This window comes from Drosophila miranda, chromosome 4 (genome assembly GCF_003369915.1).
Source record: "Drosophila miranda strain MSH22 chromosome 4, D.miranda_PacBio2.1, whole genome shotgun sequence".
Taxonomy (NCBI): domain Eukaryota; kingdom Metazoa; phylum Arthropoda; class Insecta; order Diptera; family Drosophilidae; genus Drosophila; species Drosophila miranda.
Genome location: NC_046677.1, coordinates 20398903 through 20422304, shown reverse-complemented (window position 1 = coordinate 20422304; position 23402 = coordinate 20398903). Strand labels below are relative to the sequence as shown.

The 23402-nt window shown below is 47.9% G+C and overlaps 4 protein-coding genes and 1 long non-coding RNA gene across 12 annotated transcripts; 3 read left to right on the top strand and 2 right to left on the bottom strand.

The window, feature by feature from the left end:
* Window positions 1-172: 172 nt before the first annotated feature.
* LOC108163335 (protein disulfide-isomerase A6 homolog) lies at window positions 173-2032 on the bottom strand. The gene is made up of 2 exons (XM_017298570.2): window positions 1812-2032; window positions 173-1744 (listed from the first exon to the last, which is right to left on the bottom strand). The coding sequence occupies exons 1-2, from the start codon at window positions 1822-1824 to the stop codon at window positions 444-446; spliced, it is 1314 nt and encodes a 437-aa protein (XP_017154059.1). The 5' UTR covers window positions 1825-2032; the 3' UTR covers window positions 173-443.
* Window positions 2033-2133: 101 nt separating this feature from the next.
* On the top strand, window positions 2134-2516 carry LOC117188763. Its single transcript, XR_004472826.1, has 2 exons — window positions 2134-2236; window positions 2299-2516. It is a non-coding gene; the product is annotated as an uncharacterized LOC117188763 (long non-coding RNA).
* A 528-nt stretch (window positions 2517-3044) lies between these two features.
* LOC108163336 (protein CDV3 homolog) lies at window positions 3045-3761 on the bottom strand. Its single transcript, XM_017298571.2, has one exon. It carries the CDS (start codon window positions 3759-3761, stop codon window positions 3045-3047), a length of 717 nt encoding a protein of 238 aa, XP_017154060.2.
* Window positions 3762-5514: 1753 nt separating this feature from the next.
* Window positions 5515-20490, top strand: LOC108161291. Of its 8 annotated transcripts, none has more exons than XM_033394037.1 (8): window positions 5516-5616; window positions 5699-5802; window positions 5863-6476; window positions 6545-8380; window positions 16246-16638; window positions 17290-19585; window positions 19647-20132; window positions 20189-20490. In XM_033394037.1, exons 1-8 carry the CDS (start codon window positions 5590-5592, stop codon window positions 20424-20426), a joined length of 5994 nt encoding a protein of 1997 aa, XP_033249928.1. In that variant the 5' UTR covers window positions 5516-5589; the 3' UTR covers window positions 20427-20490. The 8 variants fall into 8 exon arrangements, with proteins under 8 accessions (XP_033249929.1, XP_033249928.1, XP_033249925.1 ...); XM_033394034.1 differs by having other exon boundaries at window positions 5517-5616; window positions 16246-17031; XM_033394038.1 differs by lacking the exon at window positions 16246-16638 and having other exon boundaries at window positions 5515-5616.
* Window positions 20491-20671: 181 nt separating this feature from the next.
* Window positions 20672-21412, top strand: LOC108161292 (proteasome subunit beta type-4-like). The gene has a single exon (XM_017295511.2). It carries the CDS (start codon window positions 20672-20674, stop codon window positions 21410-21412), a length of 741 nt encoding a protein of 246 aa, XP_017151000.2.
* The last annotated feature ends 1990 nt before the right edge of the window (window positions 21413-23402 follow it).

Here is a 23402-nt window from a genome sequence, read left to right as displayed (position 1 = left end):
CGAGTCACCGCTTGGGAATCCTACAGAAATTAGTATGCATTTTATGCTATAGAACAAATTAAATTCTTTTCTATTCTGCATTCCATCAATTATGCATAAAGCATTCATGCATCTCTTGGGATCTGTTAACATCTATCTTTATAGAGGGAATTAGATTAACACCCGCCTATAATTGACTCGTTTGCTTGTTGCACAATTTTATTCATTTCATGGTACACAATTCTCATGTTCGCTGGTTTCAATTCATTTAGATCTAGTATGAGGAAAGTAGTAGAAAAAGCTAATAGATAATAATTATTTATATTAAGATACGCTGGCTGACTTATGAAGTTCCTTATATCGTTTCAAAATGCAGTATTTCGTTAGAAATGTGTTCATTAGGTGTGGAAATTTTGAGCTTAGGCTGCAGTCTTGATGGTAGAGTGATGGGAGAGAAGACCGCTCTAGAGCTCATCCTTGAACTCATCATCCAGATCAATGTCGCTCAGATCGATGTCCTCTTCGGTGGGTAGCTGGCCATCCTTGCCATCCCAGGGATCGACGCTGACAATCGTGGGCTTCTTGGCGCCACGCACGGGAGCCGTGTGACCGCGTCCGTATGAGATGTCGCGTAGGAACTCGTTGATGCCGTCCTTGGAGAAGGAGCCCTTCAGCACTGAGAACTTCATTTTCTTGAAATTAACTACTGCCAGAGCGGGATAACCAAAGCCTCCAACTTCCAGGGACTCCTCCAGAGCCGGCTGCTGGCCACCCTCAGCCCAGGCCCAGCCCCAGAGCTTCTGCTTGTACTTATCGCCCAGGGTGCGAAGTGTGGCGAGGAACTTGTTGCGGCACTTGGCATCGCAGTCTAGAATGTGTGGCAGAATAGAGATAATGCACAGGGGCTTGCCCTCGCAGGTGCTATCTAGGGTGGATTCGCTGGTGATTTCCACCAGCTCGGGAGCGGGCACATTCTCCGTGTGCTTGTCACTGGCCCAGCTGACAATGTCCGAGGCTGTGCGTCCGCCCTGATATTCCTGGGCATCGCTAGCACTCTTCGAGCCGGCAGCGAAGAACTTGATTGTCGGATAACCGCGAACATTGTATTCGGCCGCCTTGCTCTGGTGGGCGGTGGCATCCAAAGCGCCCAGCTTCACCTTGCCCTTGAGCTCCTTGGCAGCCTTGGCCCATTCGGGTGCCAGATTTTTGCAATGTCCGCACCACGGCGCGAAGAACTCCACCAGCCAAATGTCATCGGAGTTGAGCACCAGCTTGTCGAAGTTATCTTCGGTTAGTTCAATGACATCATCATCGCTGGATGAGCTGCTTCCGCCACCGCCGCCGCTGCTTCCGCCGCCCAGAGCTGCTTGCACCTTCTTCTTTACCTCGGCAAGAGCCGCCTCCGCAATTGCCTTAGCTGTGCGCTGGCCATTAAAGTCCGTGGGCGAACGCTTGTTGCTGCCAAAGATCTTGATGGTGGGAAAGCCACGTACTCCGAACTGGCCGCTGAGGGTGCTGTCGGAATCGGCATTGACGGAGCCCACCTTGACGACGCCCTTCAGGGCTTTGGCCAACTTCTTATACTCCGGCACCAAAGACTGGCAGTGGCCGCACCACGGGGCATAGAATTCCACAATCCAGACGGCATCATCTTGCACGACTTCGCGATCGAAATTCGAGGGCGTCAACTCCACGACGCCATCGGAGGGCGAATAGAAGGCATTGACACTGCCGCTGGCAATGAATGCCAAAAACAAAAGGCTCGCTGTGTGGGGGTGTATTGTATGTTTATGATATCCATTTGAGATATTCCAAAGAAATGTTGTACTTACACAGCTGTCTCATTGCTTCTCTTCTTCTTTAGATGGAATATGCCGGTCTTAGCTTACGTGTCCCTAAAGTTTAACTTAACGTAGGATTCTATTGGCACTTTTCGGTTGTGCTTATCAAACCAATGCTCCGCTGCCTGTTAATCACTTCTTTAAGAAATACGTGTAGAATGCGAGGCGTCTTTTATATTTTTTTTTATTTACCACGTCACTACCACTACCGATAAAATATAGCGATGAAAATCTAACTTAACCCACTTAGACCCCCTCTGTTTAAACGGGTGACCAACTTTAGATAACCGCGGAAAATCCATCCTATCCTACGTCTTTAAAACGTCAACAATTTCAAAATATACCGTAATATATTTTGTATTCCAAGAGCATACGCCCTGGACCGCGACTTTGGACGAGTAATACCCGACAAAAACGTATGTAAGAAATTAGTGGATAATACATTTTTCTAAGTATAAAATAATATTATATTCCATAGGTACAAAATGGCTAATTCATATGGAACAAATGGCAAACTTAAGTTTGCTTGCTACACTCGACTTTGATCTTCGAACGAACTACGCTTAATCCAACCCAATCAACCCAATCAACCAATCCTCCAATCAACAATGCCTTCTGCTTCTCCATCCCAACTAATTTTTTTCGTTTCATTTTGTATCCTCTACAGAATGATGAATAAATTATATTAAAACCAATGATGTGCTCGTATCAGTTGGTAATCCCATGTCAAGCCAGCTGTAGCATGAGAACATTAAACTCACATTACAATGGGAATAAAATGTACCTTTTACATACATCTAGCTTACTGAATAACGAAGCCGTTTTGTTCTTTCATTTTCACTTCCATCAACCTCAATTTATTAGCCAAAAGAAGTAGAGAACAAAATTACAGCCAACATTAGCTTGCCGATTGCTGCAGACCAGGCTAGTATTGGGGAGTTCAATTTTTCAGGCCTGCTGTTGGGTTGGGTTTTGCTCGAAGTCCACGGGGTGCATTTAAGGCTATAGCCGATTTTATTGTAAATATTTGGCTCGTTTAGAGCTAATGACACATCGGGGACCACCAGCGAGTCGTGTAATGCTAATGGGTCTATGGAGTGCCAATTTGTCTGTCAAAATATACAGGGTGAAAATAGGGAGAGTGAGTCTTCTTGTTGTATTTATTATTAAGGGAGCTATGGTTGATTTTAAATTAAAACAGAAAAAGTAGAGGCGTCCCGGCTTTTACTTGGGGCGCTTCAATATCTTTGAGTCACTCAAGGACGGAAAGTACTCCAGGCTATTGAGATCGGGGGCTTGGGGCCTGAACGGCATCGGAGACGGAGCCTTGCGCTGAAGTGGCTGCGCCTTGCGTTTACTAAAGTCGCCCTGGCTCTGACGGAGAGCCGGGGGAATGTAGATTTCTTTCTTGACCACCGGGGTATTTGCTTTCCTGTCTGATTGTTCATTCTGCTTGGACGGCTCGTGGCTATCCTGCTCCGACTTCTGCCAGGGACATGTTGTGGCAAGCGCGCTTTTCCTTTCCTTTGATCCCACATCAACGCCATCACCTCCAGTGTCCAGCTGCTCCGGCTCCTCCTTCAGATCGCCACCAGCGAATGGGCCAGGTGCAGGGGCAGGGGATGTAAGCGCCATCGATAAGGTGCGTGGCACGTTAGTAAATTGACTACGATTCTCCTCGGTGAAGTCAGACCATTCATCTTCTTCGCTGAAGGCCTCATCTGAAAAACGGATCCCGAATTTCAGCGAAGCTGAGGCTCCTTTAGAATCAGTTCCCGATGCCTCCGATTGAAAGGCATCCTCCAGGTTGGAGTTGTCCTCCGACGAATACTTCGTTGATTCTTCGAGCGTTTTGTACAGCTCCTCAGCCGCCAAATATTCGGTACATCTTTTTGACTTTTTGTTATCCTTTTTGGAAAAGAAATCTTCGAGATTGGACATTTTAGTATATTTGTACATATGTATATTTTAGTCTCTGCCAGGAACAAAACTTTCGGATTGTTTTTTCTACTACTCAAATTTTTCTGCGAAATATCTATTTTTGGAGAAACACGTCTGAAATTGACAGTAAAACAAGAGGTTAACAAGAGCCTACTTGATATTGAGAAATAAATACGCTAGAGCCGCAGCTAATGGGACGGAACAGTGTTCCCTAGGACGCCGTTGTCACGGTGGGCAGCATCAAGGCCATTGATTTTCATGAAATTCACTACAGCACCACGGACATCGATCTGAGCTTCTTCTACCAATTATTGGATTATTGGATTTGTGGTGAAAGTGGTTGTGTGTAACGTCCTGAATAAAGCGTTTCCGACCCCATAAAGTATATATATTCATGATCAGCATCCATCTGGTTATCCACACTCCTGTTAGATTTCACTGTTACAATTGCCCCACCCCCTTCCGGCCACACAATGGACTGAAATCTGTGGCATCCATAATTTAGAAGAAACGCGAAAATTAAACGCACAATCATATCTACCAGATAGCCGAATCTGGATCAGATATAGATCAATTATATATCAGAGCCAATAATGTTAGATTGATTTAGATAGATATCCAAGTTGTATTTTAATTAAGACCAGGAGCTTCTGCTCAAAGATCCAAACTAAACTAAAAAAATATTTTGTAAATATTTTAATATAATGGGTGGACTCAAACGTACTACATTGTGCTGTGTGAAAAGCATTAGTGGATCGATTGGGGGTATCGGACAGTGAGCAAAGAGCGGCACCGCTTCGAGTGTCCCCCTTTTAGGGATGCCCGTCCCAACGCCCAAGACGACATAGGCCTGAAGGTGTGTCTGTACGGCCAATTCTCTATGAAAAACTATGTCATACACGTATTGGATATTATAAGAACATGCAAGGGTAACTAAAGGTTCGGTTTCCTAATCCATGGTTCCGGCCACGCGTAACGTAACCCCCTTGTACTCGAAAGCTGTAATAACATAATTTTTGTGTTTGAGCGTGTGGAGAGAGGAAGGAGGGACATGGTCTATGAGATATCCTCTCCGCTGACATATGCCACTAATTAGAATTATGTGCGCGTTTCGCCCATTCGCCCATTCGCCCACTTCCCGCTATTCCATATTCCATCGTTTTTGATATTCGGTTGAATATTACCAGCTAGCTAAGACCCTCAGCTCTGAACTTATTATTTTATCCGACTACTACATCAATTTCCCACAAGACTTGTTAACTTTAAGTTCTCATCTTTATTGTATTGTTTATAAAATAGGGTTTAAATAAAACAGGCCCACTAAATTAATTTCCTACACAATTTCCTAACTACACAGACTAACTACATTTTCATGTAGTTATCAAAGGCGACACCTGAAGGGGAAATGTGTACGTTTCGAAAAATGTTTGGTCGTTTTTTTTTCATATAAGCCCCATGGAAGCGCCAGTGTGAAAAACCTCCGTTACCCACTTTTTGACATGCCTTTTTTTCCTACATTTTCGAAAAAATCTCAATTTTGATGGCAAACGATCGGGATTTCGATGCTGATCACGAATCAGTATTCGATGTGGCCTGGGACACGGCTCTAAGTGGCATTTCTACACGGTTTCTACATTGGTGCATTGGACAAGAGGGTGAATTTAATGACGCGTCTTAAAAAAGCGCCACCTCGTTATTGCTGCGCACCATGCACACGCATTCGACGCCTACAATTTGACATTCACAGTTTGTTTATTAGAACAAGTTGGCATGCCCGACCATTCAAACAAAAATAGCGGCATCGAATTTATTATTATTTTTCATTAAAATGGAGAAAAATAAGCGCAGGAGTTCGGTGAGTGTATAATCTACATCTAGTATATTAATATATACCCACTCGTGTCTGTGTTTCAACAATTTTACATAAATGTTTTCAGTTGCGGCAGCCGCCAGCCAGAGATGACGATCAGGCAGCGGCAGCGGGGACGCAGAATTGCGTGCTCAAGCGTCGCATCAGCTTTAGTGGCAAGAAGTCCGTGAGGTAAGTGTACATTCGTTTGATTCATTTAATTTACGGAAATAATACTGTACTGCTTCACAGAGAGTTCGTGAATACGGAGGAGCCTCACTATTGGGAAGACTCCTACGAATTATCGGATTGCACCAATGGCGAAGACAACAGCAGAGAGAAGGCGCCAAAAGCTGGCCCCAGCCAGCAGGCGCCGACAGCGGACAAAGAGAATATACCCCTGCAGTTTGAACATCCAAGCACCAGAATCGATATGACGTTGAACCTGCGGACGAGCATCGATGTGCCCCGTTCGGTGCCCCGCGAGTCGCTGTTTGCCGAAAGTCTCTCTCTCTCTTCGATGGGGCGTGACAAGCTTAAGGATACGCTGTACAGCTATCCAATTACGGACAAGACCATAGATCTGATGCAGATCTCATCCAAAGTTAGGGAAGACTGCTCGGAGTTGTCCTCGTTTGAAATGGAACATATGAAAACACAACCAACGAAATCTGTGGGTGATTCCTTTATGGACATCACGCCACTGGGATATACTGGTCCAGGTACTTCTGCAGCTGCTGCAGTCCCCGTCCCAGCAGAAAAGGAGAATGTTGATCCTGTTCAGAAATTGGTGCATATGGAGGTGGAAGAGGGCCAAAAGGAGATCCAGAGGCAGGCAGATATATCCTTTGACTGGGACATGAATGGCTGGTTTCTTTTGCTTACTCTCTTCCTTTGAACAGCTCTTAATATGGAAACATTTGCTCTCTTGCAGATTCCGATGCCAGAGACCGACTGCCGTCACATGGCTTCTTTCAGACAGAGCCCAACAATAGTACCATCAACTACCTGGGAGACGAGTCTGTTCTCATTCCATTCGACATGATTTCTGGGGAAAACATCAGCAAGAACCTGAACTTTCGTCAACTGAACGATGACCTGGAAGCGGGAAAGATTAAGGTCTTTGCGAACGGCCCCAGGACCCCGTGCACAGATCGCAAGGTCAAGCAGATGTTCTGGCATGGCCTAGATGAGGATCAGGATCAGGATCAGGATCCAATGGACATCAACATAAGGAGCATCAAGCCGCGAGCAACTTTAAATTTCAGTGAGAATATGACCATGTCCCCCTTGGCACAAACAGCGCCAGTAGCGGCAGTAGCAGAGCCGTTGCCGCGGGAAAAGCTAAAGATACCGGATGATAAGCGCAAGTATCGGGTCTCGCAGGCGGATGAGATGATGCTGGACAACACGAACTTCCTGGCACATGCCAAATTGGGCGATGAGACCCAATCTCGCAATAGTTCCAAGGTCTTATCGAGGAGAGAGTCTACATATGAAAGCTCGGAGATCGATTTGGGAACGCCCAAGAGGAACAGCAGCTGCAGACAGGACTTCCAACCATCCACCATGCAGGAGGCACCATCGAAGCATTCCAAGCCCAGACAGACCATTCATCTGCCTGTGGAAATGGAGCAGGATGTGTTTCAGTTGGAAGAAGCTGCTGCCGCCATCCCTCCAGGGCGCGCCTCCGCCTCTGCCAGACGTACCATCAGCCTGAACGAGTCCATGGACCAGGAAAATATTGTCGACGAGAAAGCCACAGTCATCCAGTCCGAGGATAACGTGCCGCGCAAGCACACCATATCGAAACGTAGGGAGACTTTGCTCATGGAGGAGAGCATGGAAGAGGATATTATAAGTCCTCTCAAGGAGCTGCATCTCAAGGGGAATGCTCATCCGGCAAAGGGACCTAAGTCCCGTCACACTCTCCACTTGGCGGAACCGTTGGAGGAAGACGAAGTCCACCCCCGGAATGCTGCAGCCACTGAGGCCATAAGTAAAGATCGTAGGCACCTGGCTGAAGCCGTTCAGGAGCATCTTCAAATGGGCAATCAGAGGTCCAAAGCTAGGCAGACTATTCTTCAGGAGGAACCAATAGAGGAAGATGTTGACAATGCAGCTACTGGGGCCATAAGGAATGAAGCGGTTCAGCAGAATCTACCCATGGGAAATCAGAGATCGAAAGCCAGGCAGACTATTCTTCAAGCGGAACCAATAGAGGAAGATGTCACCGCAACGGGGGCAATACAAAACAAATCCTTTCAGCCGAATCTACAAATAGGAAATCAGAGATCCAAAGCCAGACAGACTATTCTTCAATCGGAAGCAATAGTGGAAGATGTTGACGATGCAGCCACTGGGGCCATAAGGAAAGATTATGAGCACCTGGCGGAAGCCGGTCAGAAACATCTACCAATGGGATATCAAAGATCCAAAGCCAGACAGACTATTCTTCAGTCGGAACCAATAGAGGAAGATGTTGATGATGCAGCTACTGGGGCCATAAGGAAAGAAGCCCTTCAGCAGAATCTACCAATGGGAAATCAGAGACCCAAGGCTAGACAGACTATACTTCAGGCGGCAGCAATTGAGGAAGAGTTTGACTATGCAGCCACAGGGGCCATGAGGAAAGATCGTAAGCAGCTGGCTGAATCCGTTCAGGAACATCTACCAATGGCGAATCAGAGATCCAAAGCTAGCCAGAGTATTCTGCAATCGGAAGCAATAGAAGAAGATGTTGATGAAGATACTGGGGCCATAAGGAAAGATTATGAGCACCTGGCGGAAGCCGGTCAGAAACATCTACCAATGGGATATCAAAGATCCAAAGCCAGACAGACTATTCTTCAGTCGGAACCAATAGAGGAAGGTGATGACGATGCAGCTACTGGGGCCATAAGGAAAGAAGCCCTTCAGCAGAATCTACCAATGGGAAATCAGAGACCCAAGGCTAGACAGACTATACTTCAGGCGGAAGCAATTGAGGAAGAGTTTGACTATGCAGCCACTGGGGCCATGAGGAAAGATCGTAAGCAGCTGGCTGAATCCGTTCAGGAACATCTACCAATGGCGAATCAGAGATCCAAAGCTAGCCAGAGTATTCTGCAATCGGAAGCAATAGAAGGAGATGTTGATGAAGATACTGGGGCCATAAGGAAAGATTATGAGCACCTGGCGGAAGCCGGTCAGAAACATCTACCAATGGGATATCAAAGATCCAAAGCCAGACAGACTATTCTTCAGTCGGAACCAATAGAGGAAGGTGATGACGATGCAGCTACTGGGGCCATAAGGAAAGAAGCCCTTCAGCAGAATCTACCAATGGGAAATCAGAGACCCAAGGCTAGACAGACTATACTTCAGGCGGCAGCAATTGAGGAAGAGTTTGACTATGCAGCCACTGGGGCCATGAGGAAAGATTATGAGCACCTGGCTGAAGCCGTTCAGGAGCATCATGTGCCCACTGGAGATCGTTCGTCGAGATCTAGGCAAACACTGCTTACGGCAGTACCCATCGAGGAGGACCATTCCATTGCATACCAGAGTTTCAAACCGAGAAACACTCACGAATCCAGGGAGGAGTCGGTGGCCTTCAAATCCAAAAATACTCTTATGCTGGCGGAACTCATTGAAAATATGACAGCCTTTCGGACGTCTAAAGCTCGCCAGACTCTGCTCTTGGCCACCTCCATGGAGGAGGAGGAGCAGTTGAGGGAACCACCACTCGAGAAGTCTACAAAAGTGGCTCCAAATCGTGGATCCCGGGCTGAACAGACATTGATCATGTCTGAATCTATGGAAGAGGAGGCGGAGAAGGCGGACGACTTCCAGAGCCCCCTTCAATCAACAGGAGCTCCTCCGGAGCTCCTTCCGATCACTCCCATGCTGAAACAAAACCGATCAGGGTCGCTTAATTCCATGAAAGAGTTTGAACAGTTCGAGAAAGATACCAATCAGGCGGCTACGCCCCGCAGTCCGCTTCGTAAGATATCGGCATTGCTGCGGAAATTCAGCTCCATGGGCGAGTCCATGAAAATGAGTTTGGAGGGCGATGCCTCGGAATGTGGCACTCCTATACGGCACAGTGGAGATGCCAAGCGATTGTTCGCCCACCTCACGCCCAATCTGCCAGAGGCCAAGAAGCGCAATACCCATCTCTTTGGGGATATGGAGATGGAGCAGGAGATGGAGGCGAGTATTGCCATTAAAGAAGTGACGGCAGCGGTGGACATGAACTTTGACTTGACCTTGCAGCCCGTGAGAGGCCTTATTGGCGAGCACATGTCGCGACCCACTGTATTCGAGGAGAGACCCATCACCGTTTCGGATGTGTCCGCCTACTTCCAAAATCAGTCGGGCAAGGTGAAGAAGGAGCCGGCTGAGGGTACGATAGAGGTGGAGCACGGGGAGAAGCGCGACACTTGCCCCAGGGACAGTGGAAGCTCCACAGACCGTTCGTTCAAGAGCTACGCACCCACAAACAAGAGGTTCATCAATCTGTCCGGGGACACGACCATCTTTTCGGCTGCCATAGTGGAGACCATTGACGTGGATCAACCGGAGAACACCAGATAGACAATGTACGGCTCAGTTTGGTCTCCACTCTGGCCGATGAGCCGGACACGGATGAGGAGGCACCGGTTGAGGACGCCGTGGCACTGCCCAAACAGCCTGAGCCTCAGCCTCAGCCAGAGCCAGAGCCTGAGCCCTGCCAGGAGCAACAGGAGAGCTCTCGAGTGGTGGCTGCTGGGTCCAGTGCGTCCTGCAGGAGGTGTGCTAACTGCAGGAGATCCCTGAGTGAGCCAAGGCTGAGCAACGACTCCTTTGTCCTGCCCACCCAGCCGCAGTGGGATCTGACGCGGGAAATAGAGATGCTGCGCCGCGTGAGAGCGAAGCCCAACCTGGACGACGTGCACAAGTACTGGCAGATGAAGGAGCAGGAGAGGCGGACGATCGCCCTGGAGAAAGAGCTGGACAGTTCGAGTGAGGCGTCCGAGGAGGAAGAGTTCAGCGAGTGGGACGTGAACGAGGTGATGGCGACCTACAAAGGGGAAATGGAAAGGTGAGATCCATTGAAATACAAAGTTTTCCAGACATCCATTCTAACCCGCTCCGCCACCTAGATTCAAGCGCAATCTGGCCGACAACCAGGAAGTGCTTCAGCAGATGCTCGTCGCACTGGAACCAGTGGAAACGTTCTTCGATCGCCTGCACGACCTGTTGGGCGAGCAGCAGCCCAACTGGATATTTGACTACCAGCTAAAGGTCTCCCGGAAATTGATCTTCACCCATCGACTGCTCACCACCTTCCGCCTGATCGTTGACTACGAGACTGTGGACGACTTGGAGACAGCCATACGGGTGTGCGACATCAATGTGGAACAGGCCACAGTCATTCTGCCACTGCAGAGCTGGACGGCGTTTGAGCACCTGCTCGACTTTCAGCTGCAGCTCAAGCTGCCAGTAAATCTCACCGACTCGATCGAGGGCAGCAGCGTGGAGGCCTTCGCACAGTTTCTGCAACGCATAAATGCCATTTGTGTGGACATACTACGCACATTCCACAAGCTATTGACGGTGCTCACAGCAACAAGGACGAGTCTTCTAAGGTACATTATCCATTATCCCGTGTGTCTTCGATTTCATTTTTTGTTTTTCCTTTCAGGCAAGTCAATCGAATCGTTGTCAAAAAGACTGTGCGCCGGCACATTGAGGTGGATACACGCACGCGCATGGAGAAGACCGATTTCGTGATTGAAATCGGCAATGTCGAGGCAATTTCGTTCAGGGATATTCTGCAGCCAAAGCTACATTTCTTCAACGAAAATATTCAGTTTCTGCCAACGGGAGTGGCCTTTTTGGAAGCATTTCTAGATCATCCCGAACAGTATCTCAAAGTTTAATCGTTTTTAAAGGTACAAAATAATATAATATACTCCTAAATAGATTGTTATTTTTTTAACCACAGCGGAGAATAGTGAATTGTTTAATTTGTGGTATAAATTAGAGTTTGGTGCTGTGTACAGGAGTCCCCTATCATGGCAGAGACCTTCCAATTGGCATCTAATGATCAAGTAGGCCAGAATTTACATTCCAAAAAGTATTCCCAAAGAAGTCAGTCGTAGAAAACGTCTCTCTGAAAATAGAAATGATCAACGGGGATCACGAAAGGGCCAGCCCGGAGGAGGTGGCCCAGTTCCTGAAGTTCATTGGGATCAACGACGATCCGTTCCGTCAGACCGTCACCGCGGGAGGCTCCGTCATCGGAATTCGCTACGACCAAGTAGTTCTGGTGGCAGCCGACAACTGTGTCCACTTAGGATCGACGCCTCGGTTCCAGAACGTGGATCGCGTCTTTAAGATCAACGAGCAAATTGTTATGGGCGGAGGCGGTGACTTTGCCGATATTCAGATGTACAAGCGGATGATTGATGCGCAGGTCATAACGGATCGGATCTACCAGGAAACCAACGAAATGAAACCCAAGACTCTGGCCGGCTGGTTTCGGAGTACCACGTACACTCGTCGCAGCTCCAATGACCTCTCGGCTGTGGCTGTAGTTGTGGGTGGCATGGAACCGCAGGCGGGACCCTACCTCGCCTACATTGATAGTCGGGGACTCATCGTTGAGGACTACGTGGCGACCACTGACACAGCCCAGCAAATGGTCCTGCCCATGCTGCGCGACAGCAAGCCGAAGGACCGAGAGTTTACGGAGGAGGAGGCCCTAGCCATGATCCGCCAGGGCATGGAGACGTTGAACAATCGCGACGCTCGTGCAATTCCCTACTACACGGTGGGCGTCTGCAACGCCAACGGATCACACATTGAAGGACCCTACAATGTGAGCGAGGACTGGACTCTCGCCCGCCACAATAGAATACACTAAAACCTGACAAACCATTGACATTATATTATGGCCTTACATGAGCAAATGGGTGTGTGTGGAATTTGTAATCCTTCAGTTCCCCGAATGGGGTATACTTTAAAAAAACTTGAGAGTCTTCAAATATCCGAATCTCTCTCCAAATGTGGCTTATCAGCAGGATATCTGTCTCTAAGCTCTAAAAAAATATTTATAAATATTTTAATATAATGGGTGGACTCAAACGTACTACATTGTGCTGTGTGAAAAGCATTAGTGGATCGATTGGGGGTATCGGACAGTGAGCAAAGAGCGGCACCGCTTCGAGTGTCCCCCTTTTAGGGATGCCCGTCCCAACGCCCAAGACGACATAGGCCTGAAGGTGTGTCTGTACGGCCAATTCTCTATGAAAAACTATGTCATACACGTATTGGATATTATAAGAACATGCAAGGGTAACTAAAGGTTCGGTTTCCTAATCCATGGTTCCGGCCACGCGTAACGTAACCCCCTTGTACTCGAAAGCTGTAATAACATAATTTTTGTGTTTGAGCGTGTGGAGAGAGGAAGGAGGGACATGGTCTATGAGATATCCTCTCCGCTGACATATGCCACTAATTAGAATTATGTGCGCGTAATACCCTGGCCACGCCTCTTCTGTGCAATCGCTGCATTCGCCCACTTCCCACTATTCCATATTCCATCGTTTTTGATATTCGGTTGAATATTACCAGCTAGCTAAGACCCTCAGCTCTGAACTTATTATTTTATCCGACTACTACATCAATTTCCCACAAGACTTGTTAACTTTAAGTTCTCATCTTTATTGTATTGTTTATAAAATAGGGTTTAAATAAAACAGGCCCACTAAATTAATTTCCTACACAATTTCCTAACTACACAGACTAACTACATTTTCATGTAGTTATCAAAGGCGACACCTGAAGGGGAAATGTGTACGTTTCGAAAAATGTTTGGTCGTTTTTTTTTCATATAAGCCCCATGGAAGCGCCAGTGTGAAAAACCTCCGTTACCCACTTTTTGACATGCCTTTTTTTCCTACATTTTCGAAAAAATCTCAATTTTGATGGCAAACGATCGGGATTTCGATGCTGATCACGAATCAGTATTCGATGTGGCCTGGGACACGGCTCTAAGTGGCATTTCTACACGGTTTCTACATTGGTGCATTGGACAAGAGGGTGAATTTAATGACGCGTCTTAAAAAAGCGCCACCTCGTTATTGCTGCGCACCATGCACACGCATTCGACGCCTACAATTTGACATTCACAGTTTGTTTATTAGAACAAGTTGGCATGCCCGACCATTCAAACAAAAATAGCGGCATCGAATTTATTATTATTTTTCATTAAAATGGAGAAAAATAAGCGCAGGAGTTCGGTGAGTGTATAATCTACATGTAGTATATTAATATATACCCACTCGTGTCTGTGTTTCAACAATTTTACATAAATGTTTTCAGTTGCGGCAGCCGCCAGCCAGAGATGACGATCAGGCAGCGGCAGCGGGGACGCAGAATTGCGTGCTCAAGCGTCGCATCAGCTTTAGTGGCAAGAAGTCCGTGAGGTAAGTGTACATTCGTTTGATTCATTTAATTTACGGAAATAATACTGTACTGCTTCACAGAGAGTTCGTGAATACGGAGGAGCCTCACTATTGGGAAGACTCCTACGAATTATCGGATTGCACCAATGGCGAAGACAACAGCAGAGAGAAGGCGCCAAAAGCTGGCCCCAGCCAGCAGGCGCCGACAGCGGACAAAGAGAATATACCCCTGCAGTTTGAACATCCAAGCACCAGAATCGATATGACGTTGAACCTGCGGACGAGCATCGATGTGCCCCGTTCGGTGCCCCGCGAGTCGCTGTTTGCCGAAAGTCTCTCTCTCTCTTCGATGGGGCGTGACAAGCTTAAGGATACGCTGTACAGCTATCCAATTACGGACAAGACCATAGATCTGATGCAGATCTCATCCAAAGTTAGGGAAGACTGCTCGGAGTTGTCCTCGTTTGAAATGGAACATATGAAAACACAACCAACGAAATCTGTGGGTGATTCCTTTATGGACATCACGCCACTGGGATATACTGGTCCAGGTACTTCTGCAGCTGCTGCAGTCCCCGTCCCAGCAGAAAAGGAGAATGTTGATCCTGTTCAGAAATTGGTGCATATGGAGGTGGAAGAGGGCCAAAAGGAGATCCAGAGGCAGGCAGATATATCCTTTGACTGGGACATGAATGGCTGGTTTCTTTTGCTTACTCTCTTCCTTTGAACAGCTCTTAATATGGAAACATTTGCTCTCTTGCAGATTCCGATGCCAGAGACCGACTGCCGTCACATGGCTTCTTTCAGACAGAGCCCAACAATAGTACCATCAACTACCTGGAAGACGAGTCTGTTCTCATTCCATTCGACATGATTTCTGGGGAAAACATCAGCAAGAACCTGAACTTTCGTCAACTGAACGATGACCTGGAAGCGGGAAAGATTAGGGTCTTTGCGAACGGCCCCAGGACCCCGTGCACAGATCGCAAGGCCAAGCAGATGTTCTGGCATGGCCTAGATGAGGATCAGGATCAGGATCCAATGGACATCAACATAAGGAGCATCAAGCCGCGAGCAACTTTAAATTTCAGTGAGAATATGACCATGTCCCCCTTGGCACAAACAGCGCCAGTAGCGGCAGTAGCAGAGCCGTTGCCGCGGGAAAAGCTAAAGATACCGGATGATAAGCGCAAGTATCGGGTCTCGCAGGCGGATGAGATGATGCTGGACAACACGAACTTCCTGGCACATGCCAAATTGGGCGATGAGACCCAATCTCGCAATAGTTCCAAGGTCTTATCGAGGAGAGAGTCTACATATGAAAGCTCGGAGATCGATTTGGGAACGCCCAAGAGGAACAGCAGCTGCAGACAGGACTTCCAACCATCCACCATGCAGGAGGCACCATCGAAGCATTCCAAGCCCAGACAGACCATTCATCTGCCTGTGGAAATGGAGCAGGATGTGTTTCAGTTGGAAGAAGCTGCTGCCGCCATCCCTCCAGGGCGCGCCTCCGCCTCTGCCAGACGTACCATCAGCCTGAACGAGTCCATGGACCAGGAAAATATTGTCGACGAGAAAGCCACAGCCATCCAGTCCGAGGATAACGTGCCGCGCAAGCACACCATATCGAAACGTAGGGAGACTTTGCTCATGGAGGAGAGCATGGAAGAGGATATTATAAGTCCTCTCAAGGAGCTGCATCTCAAGGGGAATGCTCATCCGGCAAAGGGACCTAAGTCCCGTCACACTCTCCACTTGGCGGAACCGTTGGAGGAAGACGAAGTCCACCCCCGGAATGCTGCAGCCACTGAGGCCATAAGTAAAGATCGTAGGCACCTGGCTGAAGCCGTTCAGGAGCATCTTCAAATGGGCAATCAGAGGTCCAAAGCTAGGCAGACTATTCTTCAGGAGGAACCAATAGAGGAAGATGTTGACAATGCAGCTACTGGGGCCATAAGGAATGAAGCGGTTCAGCAGAATCTACCCATGGGAAATCAGAGATCGAAAGCCAGGCAGACTATTCTTCAAGCGGAACCAATAGAGGAAGATGTCACCGCAACGGGGTCAATACAAAACAAATCCTTTCAGCCGAATCTACAAATAGGAAATCAGAGATCCAAAGCCAGGCAGACTATTCTTCAATCGGAAGCAATAGTGGAAGATGTTGACGATGCAGCCACTGGGGCCATAAGGAAAGATTATGAGCACCTGGCGGAAGCCGGTCAGAAACATCTACCAATGGGATATCAAAGATCCAAAGCCAGACAGACTATTCTTCAGTCGGAACCAATAGAGGAAGATGTTGACGATGCAGCTACTGGGGCCATAAGGAAAGAAGCCCTTCAGCAGAATCTACCAATGGGAAATCAGAGACCCAAGGCTAGACAGACTATACTTCAGGCGGCAGCAATTGAGGAAGAGTTTGACTATGCAGCCACAGGGGCCATGAGGAAAGATCGTAAGCAGCTGGCTGAATCCGTTCAGGAACATCTACCAATGGCGAATCAGAGATCCAAAGCTAGCCAGAGTATTCTGCAATCGGAAGCAATAGAAGAAGATGTTGATGAAGATACTGGGGCCATAAGGAAAGATTATGAGCACCTGGCGGAAGCCGGTCAGAAACATCTACCAATGGGATATCAAAGATCCAAAGCCAGACAGACTATTCTTCAGTCGGAACCAATAGAGGAAGGTGATGACGATGCAGCTACTGGGGCCATAAGGAAAGAAGCCCTTCAGCAGAATCTACCAATGGGAAATCAGAGACCCAAGGCTAGACAGACTATACTTCAGGCGGCAGCAATTGAGGAAGAGTTTGACTATGCAGCCACAGGGGCCATGAGGAAAGATCGTAAGCAGCTGGCTGAATCCGTTCAGGAACATCTACCAATGGCGAATCAGAGATCCAAAGCTAGCCAGAGTATTCTGCAATCGGAAGCAATAGAAGAAGATGTTGATGAAGATACTGGGGCCATAAGGAAAGATTATGAGCACCTGGCGGAAGCCGGTCAGAAACATCTACCAATGGGATATCAAAGATCCAAAGCCAGACAGACTATTCTTCAGTCGGAACCAATAGAGGAAGGTGATGACGATGCAGCTACTGGGGCCATAAGGAAAGAAGCCCTTCAGCAGAATCTACCAATGGGAAATCAGAGACCCAAGGCTAGACAGACTATACTTCAGGCGGAAGCAATTGAGGAAGAGTTTGACTATGCAGCCACTGGGGCCATGAGGAAAGATTATGAGCACCTGGCGGAAGCCGGTCAGAAACATCTACCAATGGGATATCAAAGATCCAAAGCCAGACAGACTATTCTTCAGTCGGAACCAATAGAGGAAGGTGATGACGATGCAGCTACTGGGGCCATAAGGAAAGAAGCCCTTCAGCAGAATCTACCAATGGGAAATCAGAGACCCAAGGCTAGACAGACTATACTTCAGGCGGCAGCAATTGAGGAAGAGTTTGACTATGCAGCCACAGGGGCCATGAGGAAAGATCGTAAGCAGCTGGCTGAATCCGTTCAGGAACATCTACCAATGGCGAATCAGAGATCCAAAGCTAGCCAGAGTATTCTGCAATCGGAAGCAATAGAAGAAGATGTTGATGAAGATACTGGGGCCATAAGGAAAGATTATGAGCACCTGGCGGAAGCCGGTCAGAAACATCTACCAATGGGATATCAAAGATCCAAAGCCAGACAGACTATTCTTCAGTCGGAACCAATAGAGAAAGATGTTGACGATGAAGCTACTGGGGCCATAAGGAAAGAAGCCCTTCAGCAGAATCTACCAATGGGAAATCAGAGACCCAAGGCTAGACAGACTATACTTCAGGCGGCAGCAATTGAGGAAGAGTTTGACTATGCAGCCACTGGGGCCATGAGGAAAGATTATGAGCACCTGGTTGAAGCCGTTCAGGAGCATCATGTGCCCACTGGAGATCGTTCGTCGAGATCTAGGCAAACACTGCTTACGGCAGTACCCATCGAGGAAGACCATTCCATTGCATACCAGAGTTTCAAACCGAGAAACACTCACGAATCCAGGGAGGAGTCGGTGGCCTTCAAATCCAAAAATACTCTTATGCTGGCGGAACTCATTGAAAATATGACAGCCTTTCGGACGTCTAAAGCTCGCCAGACTCTGCTCTTGGCCACCTCCATGGAGGAGGAGGAGCAGTTGAGGGAACCACCACTCGAGAAGTCTACAAAAGTGGCTCCAAATCGTGGATCCCGGGCTGAACAGACATTGATCATGTCTGAATCTATGGAAGAGGAGGCGGAGAAGGCGGACGACTTCCAGAGCCCCCTTCAATCAACAGGAGCTCCTCCGGAGCTCCTTCCGATCACTCCCATGCTGAAACAAAACCGATCAGGGTCGCTTAATTCCATGAAAGAGTTTGAACAGTTCGAGAAAGATACCAATCAGGCGGCTACGCCCCGCAGTCCGCTTCGTAAGATATCGGCATTGCTGCGGAAATTCAGCTCCATGGGCGAGTCCATGAAAATGAGTTTGGAGGGCGATGCCTCGGAATGTGGCACTCCTATACGGCACAGTGGAGATGCCAAGCGATTGTTCGCCCACCTCACGCCCAATCTGCCAGAGGCCAAGAAGCGCAATACCCATCTCTTTGGGGATATGGAGATGGAGCAGGAGATGGAGGCGAGTATTGCCATTAAAGAAGTGACGGCAGCGGTGGACATGAACTTTGACTTGACCTTGCAGCCCGTGAGAGGCCTTATTGGCGAGCACATGTCGCGACCCACTGTATTCGAGGAGAGACCCATCACCGTTTCGGATGTGTCCGCCTACTTCCAAAATCAGTCGGGCAAGGTGAAGAAGGAGCCGGCTGAGGGTACGATAGAGGTGGAGCACGGGGAGAAGCGCGACACTTGCCCCAGGGACAGTGGAAGCTCCACAGACCGTTCGTTCAAGAGCTACGCACCCACAAACAAGAGGTTCATCAATCTGTCCGGGGACACGACCATCTTTTCGGCTGCCATAGTGGAGACCATTGACGTGGATCAACCGGAGAACAACCAGATAGACAATGTACGGCTCAGTTTGGTCTCCACTCTGGCCGATGAGCCGGACACGGATGAGGAGGCACCGGTTGAGGACGCCGTGGCACTGCCCAAACAGCCTGAGCCTCAGCCTCAGCCAGAGCCAGAGCCTGAGCCCTGCCAGGAGCAACAGGAGAGCTCTCGAGTGGTGGCTGCTGGGTCCAGTGCGTCCTGCAGGAGGTGTGCTAACTGCAGGAGATCCCTGAGTGAGCCAAGGCTGAGCAACGACTCCTTTGTCCTGCCCACCCAGCCGCAGTGGGATCTGACGCGGGAAATAGAAATGCTGCGCCGCGTGAGAGCGAAGCCCAACCTGGACGACGTGCACAAGTACTGGCAGATGAAGGAGCAGGAGAGGCGGACGATCGCCCTGGAGAAAGAGCTGGACAGTTCGAGTGAGGCGTCCGAGGAGGAAGAGTTCAGCGAGTGGGACGTGAACGAGGTGATGGCGACCTACAAAGGGGAAATGGAAAGGTGAGATCCATTGAAATACAAAGTTTTCCAGACATCCATTCTAACCCGCTCCGCCACCTAGATTCAAGCGCAATCTGGCCGACAACCAGGAAGTGCTTCAGCAGATGCTCGTCGCACTGGAACCAGTGGAAACGTTCTTCGATCGCCTGCACGACCTGTTGGGCGAGCAGCAGCCCAACTGGATATTTGACTACCAGCTAAAGGTCTCCCGGAAATTGATCTTCACCCATCGACTGCTCACCACCTTCCGCCTGATCGTTGACTACGAGACTGTGGACGACTTGGAGACAGCCATACGGGTGTGCGACATCAATGTGGAACAGGCCACAGTCATTCTGCCACTGCAGAGCTGGACGGCGTTTGAGCACCTGCTCGACTTTCAGCTGCAGCTCAAGCTGCCAGTAAATCTCACCGACTCGATCGAGGGCAGCAGCGTGGAGGCCTTCGCACAGTTTCTGCAACGCATAAATGCCATTTGTGTGGACATACTACGCACATTCCACAAGCTATTGACGGTGCTCACAGCAACAAGGACGAGTCTTCTAAGGTACATTATCCATTATCCCGTGTGTCTTCGATTTCATTTTTTGTTTTTCCTTTCAGGCAAGTCAATCGAATCGTTGTCAAAAAGACTGTGCGCCGGCACATTGAGGTGGATACACGCACGCGCATGGAGAAGACCGATTTCGTGATTGAAATCGGCAATGTCGAGGCAATTTCGTTCAGGGATATTCTGCAGCCAAAGCTACATTTCTTCAACGAAAATATTCAGTTTCTGCCAACGGGAGTGGCCTTTTTGGAAGCATTTCTAGATCATCCCGAACAGTATCTCAAAGTTTAATCGTTTTTAAAGGTACAAAATAATATAATATACTCCTAAATAGATTGTTATTTTTTTAACCACAGCGGAGAATAGTGAATTGTTTAATTTGTGGTATAAATTAGAGTTTGGTGCTGTGTACAGGAGTCCCCTATCATGGCAGAGACCTTCCAATTGGCATCTAATGATCAAGTAGGCCAGAATTTACATTCCAAAAAGTATTCCCAAAGAAGTCAGTCGTAGAAAACGTCTCTCTGAAAATAGAAATGATCAACGGGGATCACGAAAGGGCCAGCCCGGAGGAGGTGGCCCAGTTCCTGAAGTTCATTGGGATCAACGACGATCCGTTCCGTCAGACCGTCACCGCGGGAGGCTCCGTCATCGGAATTCGCTACGACCAAGGGGTTCTGGTGGCAGCCGACAACTGTGTCCACTTAGGATCGACGCCTCGGTTCCAGAACGTGGATCGCGTCTTTAAGATCAACGAGCAAATTGTTATGGGCGGAGGCGGTGACTTTGCCGATATTCAGATGTACAAGCGGATGATTGATGCGCAGGTCATAACGGATCGGATCTACCAGGAAACCAACGAAATGAAACCCAAGACTCTGGCCGGCTGGTTTCGGAGTACCACGTACACTCGTCGCAGCTCCAATGACCTCTCGGCTGTGGCTGTAGTTGTGGGTGGCATGGAACCGCAGGCGGGACCCTACCTCGCCTACATTGATAGTCGGGGACTCATCGTTGAGGACTACGTGGCGACCACTGACACAGCCCAGCAAATGGTCCTGCCCATGCTGCGCGACAGCAAGCCGAAGGACCGAGAGTTTACGGAGGAGGAGGCCCTAGCCATGATCCGCCAGGGCATGGAGACGTTGAACAATCGCGACGCTCGTGCAATTCCCTACTACACGGTGGGCGTCTGCAACGCCAACGGATCACACATTGAAGGACCCTACAATGTGAGCGAGGACTGGACTCTCGCCCGCCACAATAGAATACACTAAAACCAGACAAACCATTGACATTATATTATGGCCTTACATGAGCAAATGGGTGTGTGTGGAATTTGTAATCCTTCAGTTCCCCGAATGGGGTATACTTTAAAAAAACTTGAGAGTCTTCAAATATCCGAATCTCTCTCCAAATGTGGCTTATCAGCAGGATATCTGTCTCTAAGCTTGTAGCAGTACACTCTCTCTGTCTGCCCCCCACCAAGTTTCGTTAAACAACATGCTTAATTAATTTATTTAGATGGAATAGTAGTGAAGTACGTTGATATATTGTTGTGTCGCTATTATCCTTCCTATTCGGGTCGGGTACTTCGAGTAGCAGAGTCGCTTGCCTCGTGCCAGAGCAAGGAGCTTTTTACAAAGTATAACTTTTTTGATAGGTCTGGCAGCCTTGTAAATTTGAATTTTCGTGTCATAGCAAGGATTTTGTTTTGTAAGTTTGACCTTTTTTTAAATTGTCTGGCAGATTTGTAAATTAGAGCTTGAGTTTTTGGTTCATATCAAGGATCTATTTGGTAATGTCTGGCAGCTTTGTAAATTTGAGATTTGAGTTCGTAACAAGAATCTTTTTGAAAATTAAACCTTTTTTAAAATGTCTGGCAGCCTTGAAAATTTCAATTTTAAATTAAGGCTCGTAGCAAGGATCTTTTTGTAAATTTTACCCTTTTTAAAAAGTCTGGCAGCCTTGTAAATTTAAATTTGAAATTTTTCGCCGGACCGTTTGTAATTTAATTCAAAAATATTATTTTTAAATCTAACTTTTAATCATGCCATATGTTATTTGAATAGTTATAGCAAATTTTCTCTTCAACTTGTTGCCACAAAAACTCAACAAGTTGTTCGTATACGAGTATTTACCTCCCATTTCGCTGGTCCTTTAATTTTCCTTGACCTTGTGCCTGGGCACAGTCTCACTCTATCCTCCTCCCTTCATCCATCTAATTTGGTGAGTCCGTTCAGGCTTTGATTTAATTTACTCGGACATTGTTTTGGTATCTGTTTTGTATGGCGCTGGGCTGCTGTTTTGTCGTTCCATCCCCATCTGCCCCAGAAATAGTGGAGCCGGAGACTCTGGCTGCTCCGTTTGTGGCGTGCGCATATGAGATAAAATATGTGGTCAATTTTACTTAATAGCGACTTAGTAGTAGTGTTGCCAAGATTTATGTGACGTTCATATTGCCTCCGACAGAGAGCTAGTACTTCCCCTCTTCGTGCGGTCTCTTCATGGGTTAATTGGGGGGAGTTCTACTTGGTTTTTGTCTTTCACTTTGTGTATTGCTTTTATTATTATTGAATTTTAATGCATATCGAATGCACACATAAAGATTCAATGTCACAGAGACATAACTTCTCTCTCGGGGGAGGAGGGAGGGGGGCTATGGCAACCCTTTGTAATGTTTATGCCACATTCGGTTTGCACTCTTCGCCTTCACCATAAAAAGGCGTAATATTTGTATTACGCCCTATCCTTGGGCTTATCAAACAAACATTTTCAGACTGCGTATGCCCAGCGGAGCAATCTTTTTATTGATACGCTTACGGTTCGGTAGCAAAGGGTGTGTGCCCACTGCTCCAGCTCCATCTCCATCTCCGTCTCCGTCTCATGCTCCTCATGCTCCCACTCCTTCGCCTGTTGTGTCTGCACTTTTGACTTGCCATGACGCCTTGTCAAAACACCTTTCGTGAAAGGATGTGTGACTGTCAGTGACAGTCCTCTGGGGTGGTGGAAGGGTTCATCAAATAGGGTGTACGAGTGGGTGGGTTCAAGCACTCGTTTCTGCTTCTTCTCTTTTTTATTTTATCATCGAATGGCATTTTGCAACGTGTCATATTTACTCTGCGGATTTGTCCCATTATTCACTTGACAACACCGTGGTGGGGCACTCGGGAGTCGCTTCCCAAAACTCGATTCAAGTGCCTTTTGCGGCTTAGTTTAAAGTTCATGCCTTTGCCACGCGTTTTCCCTTTTCCCTTTTCCACTTTC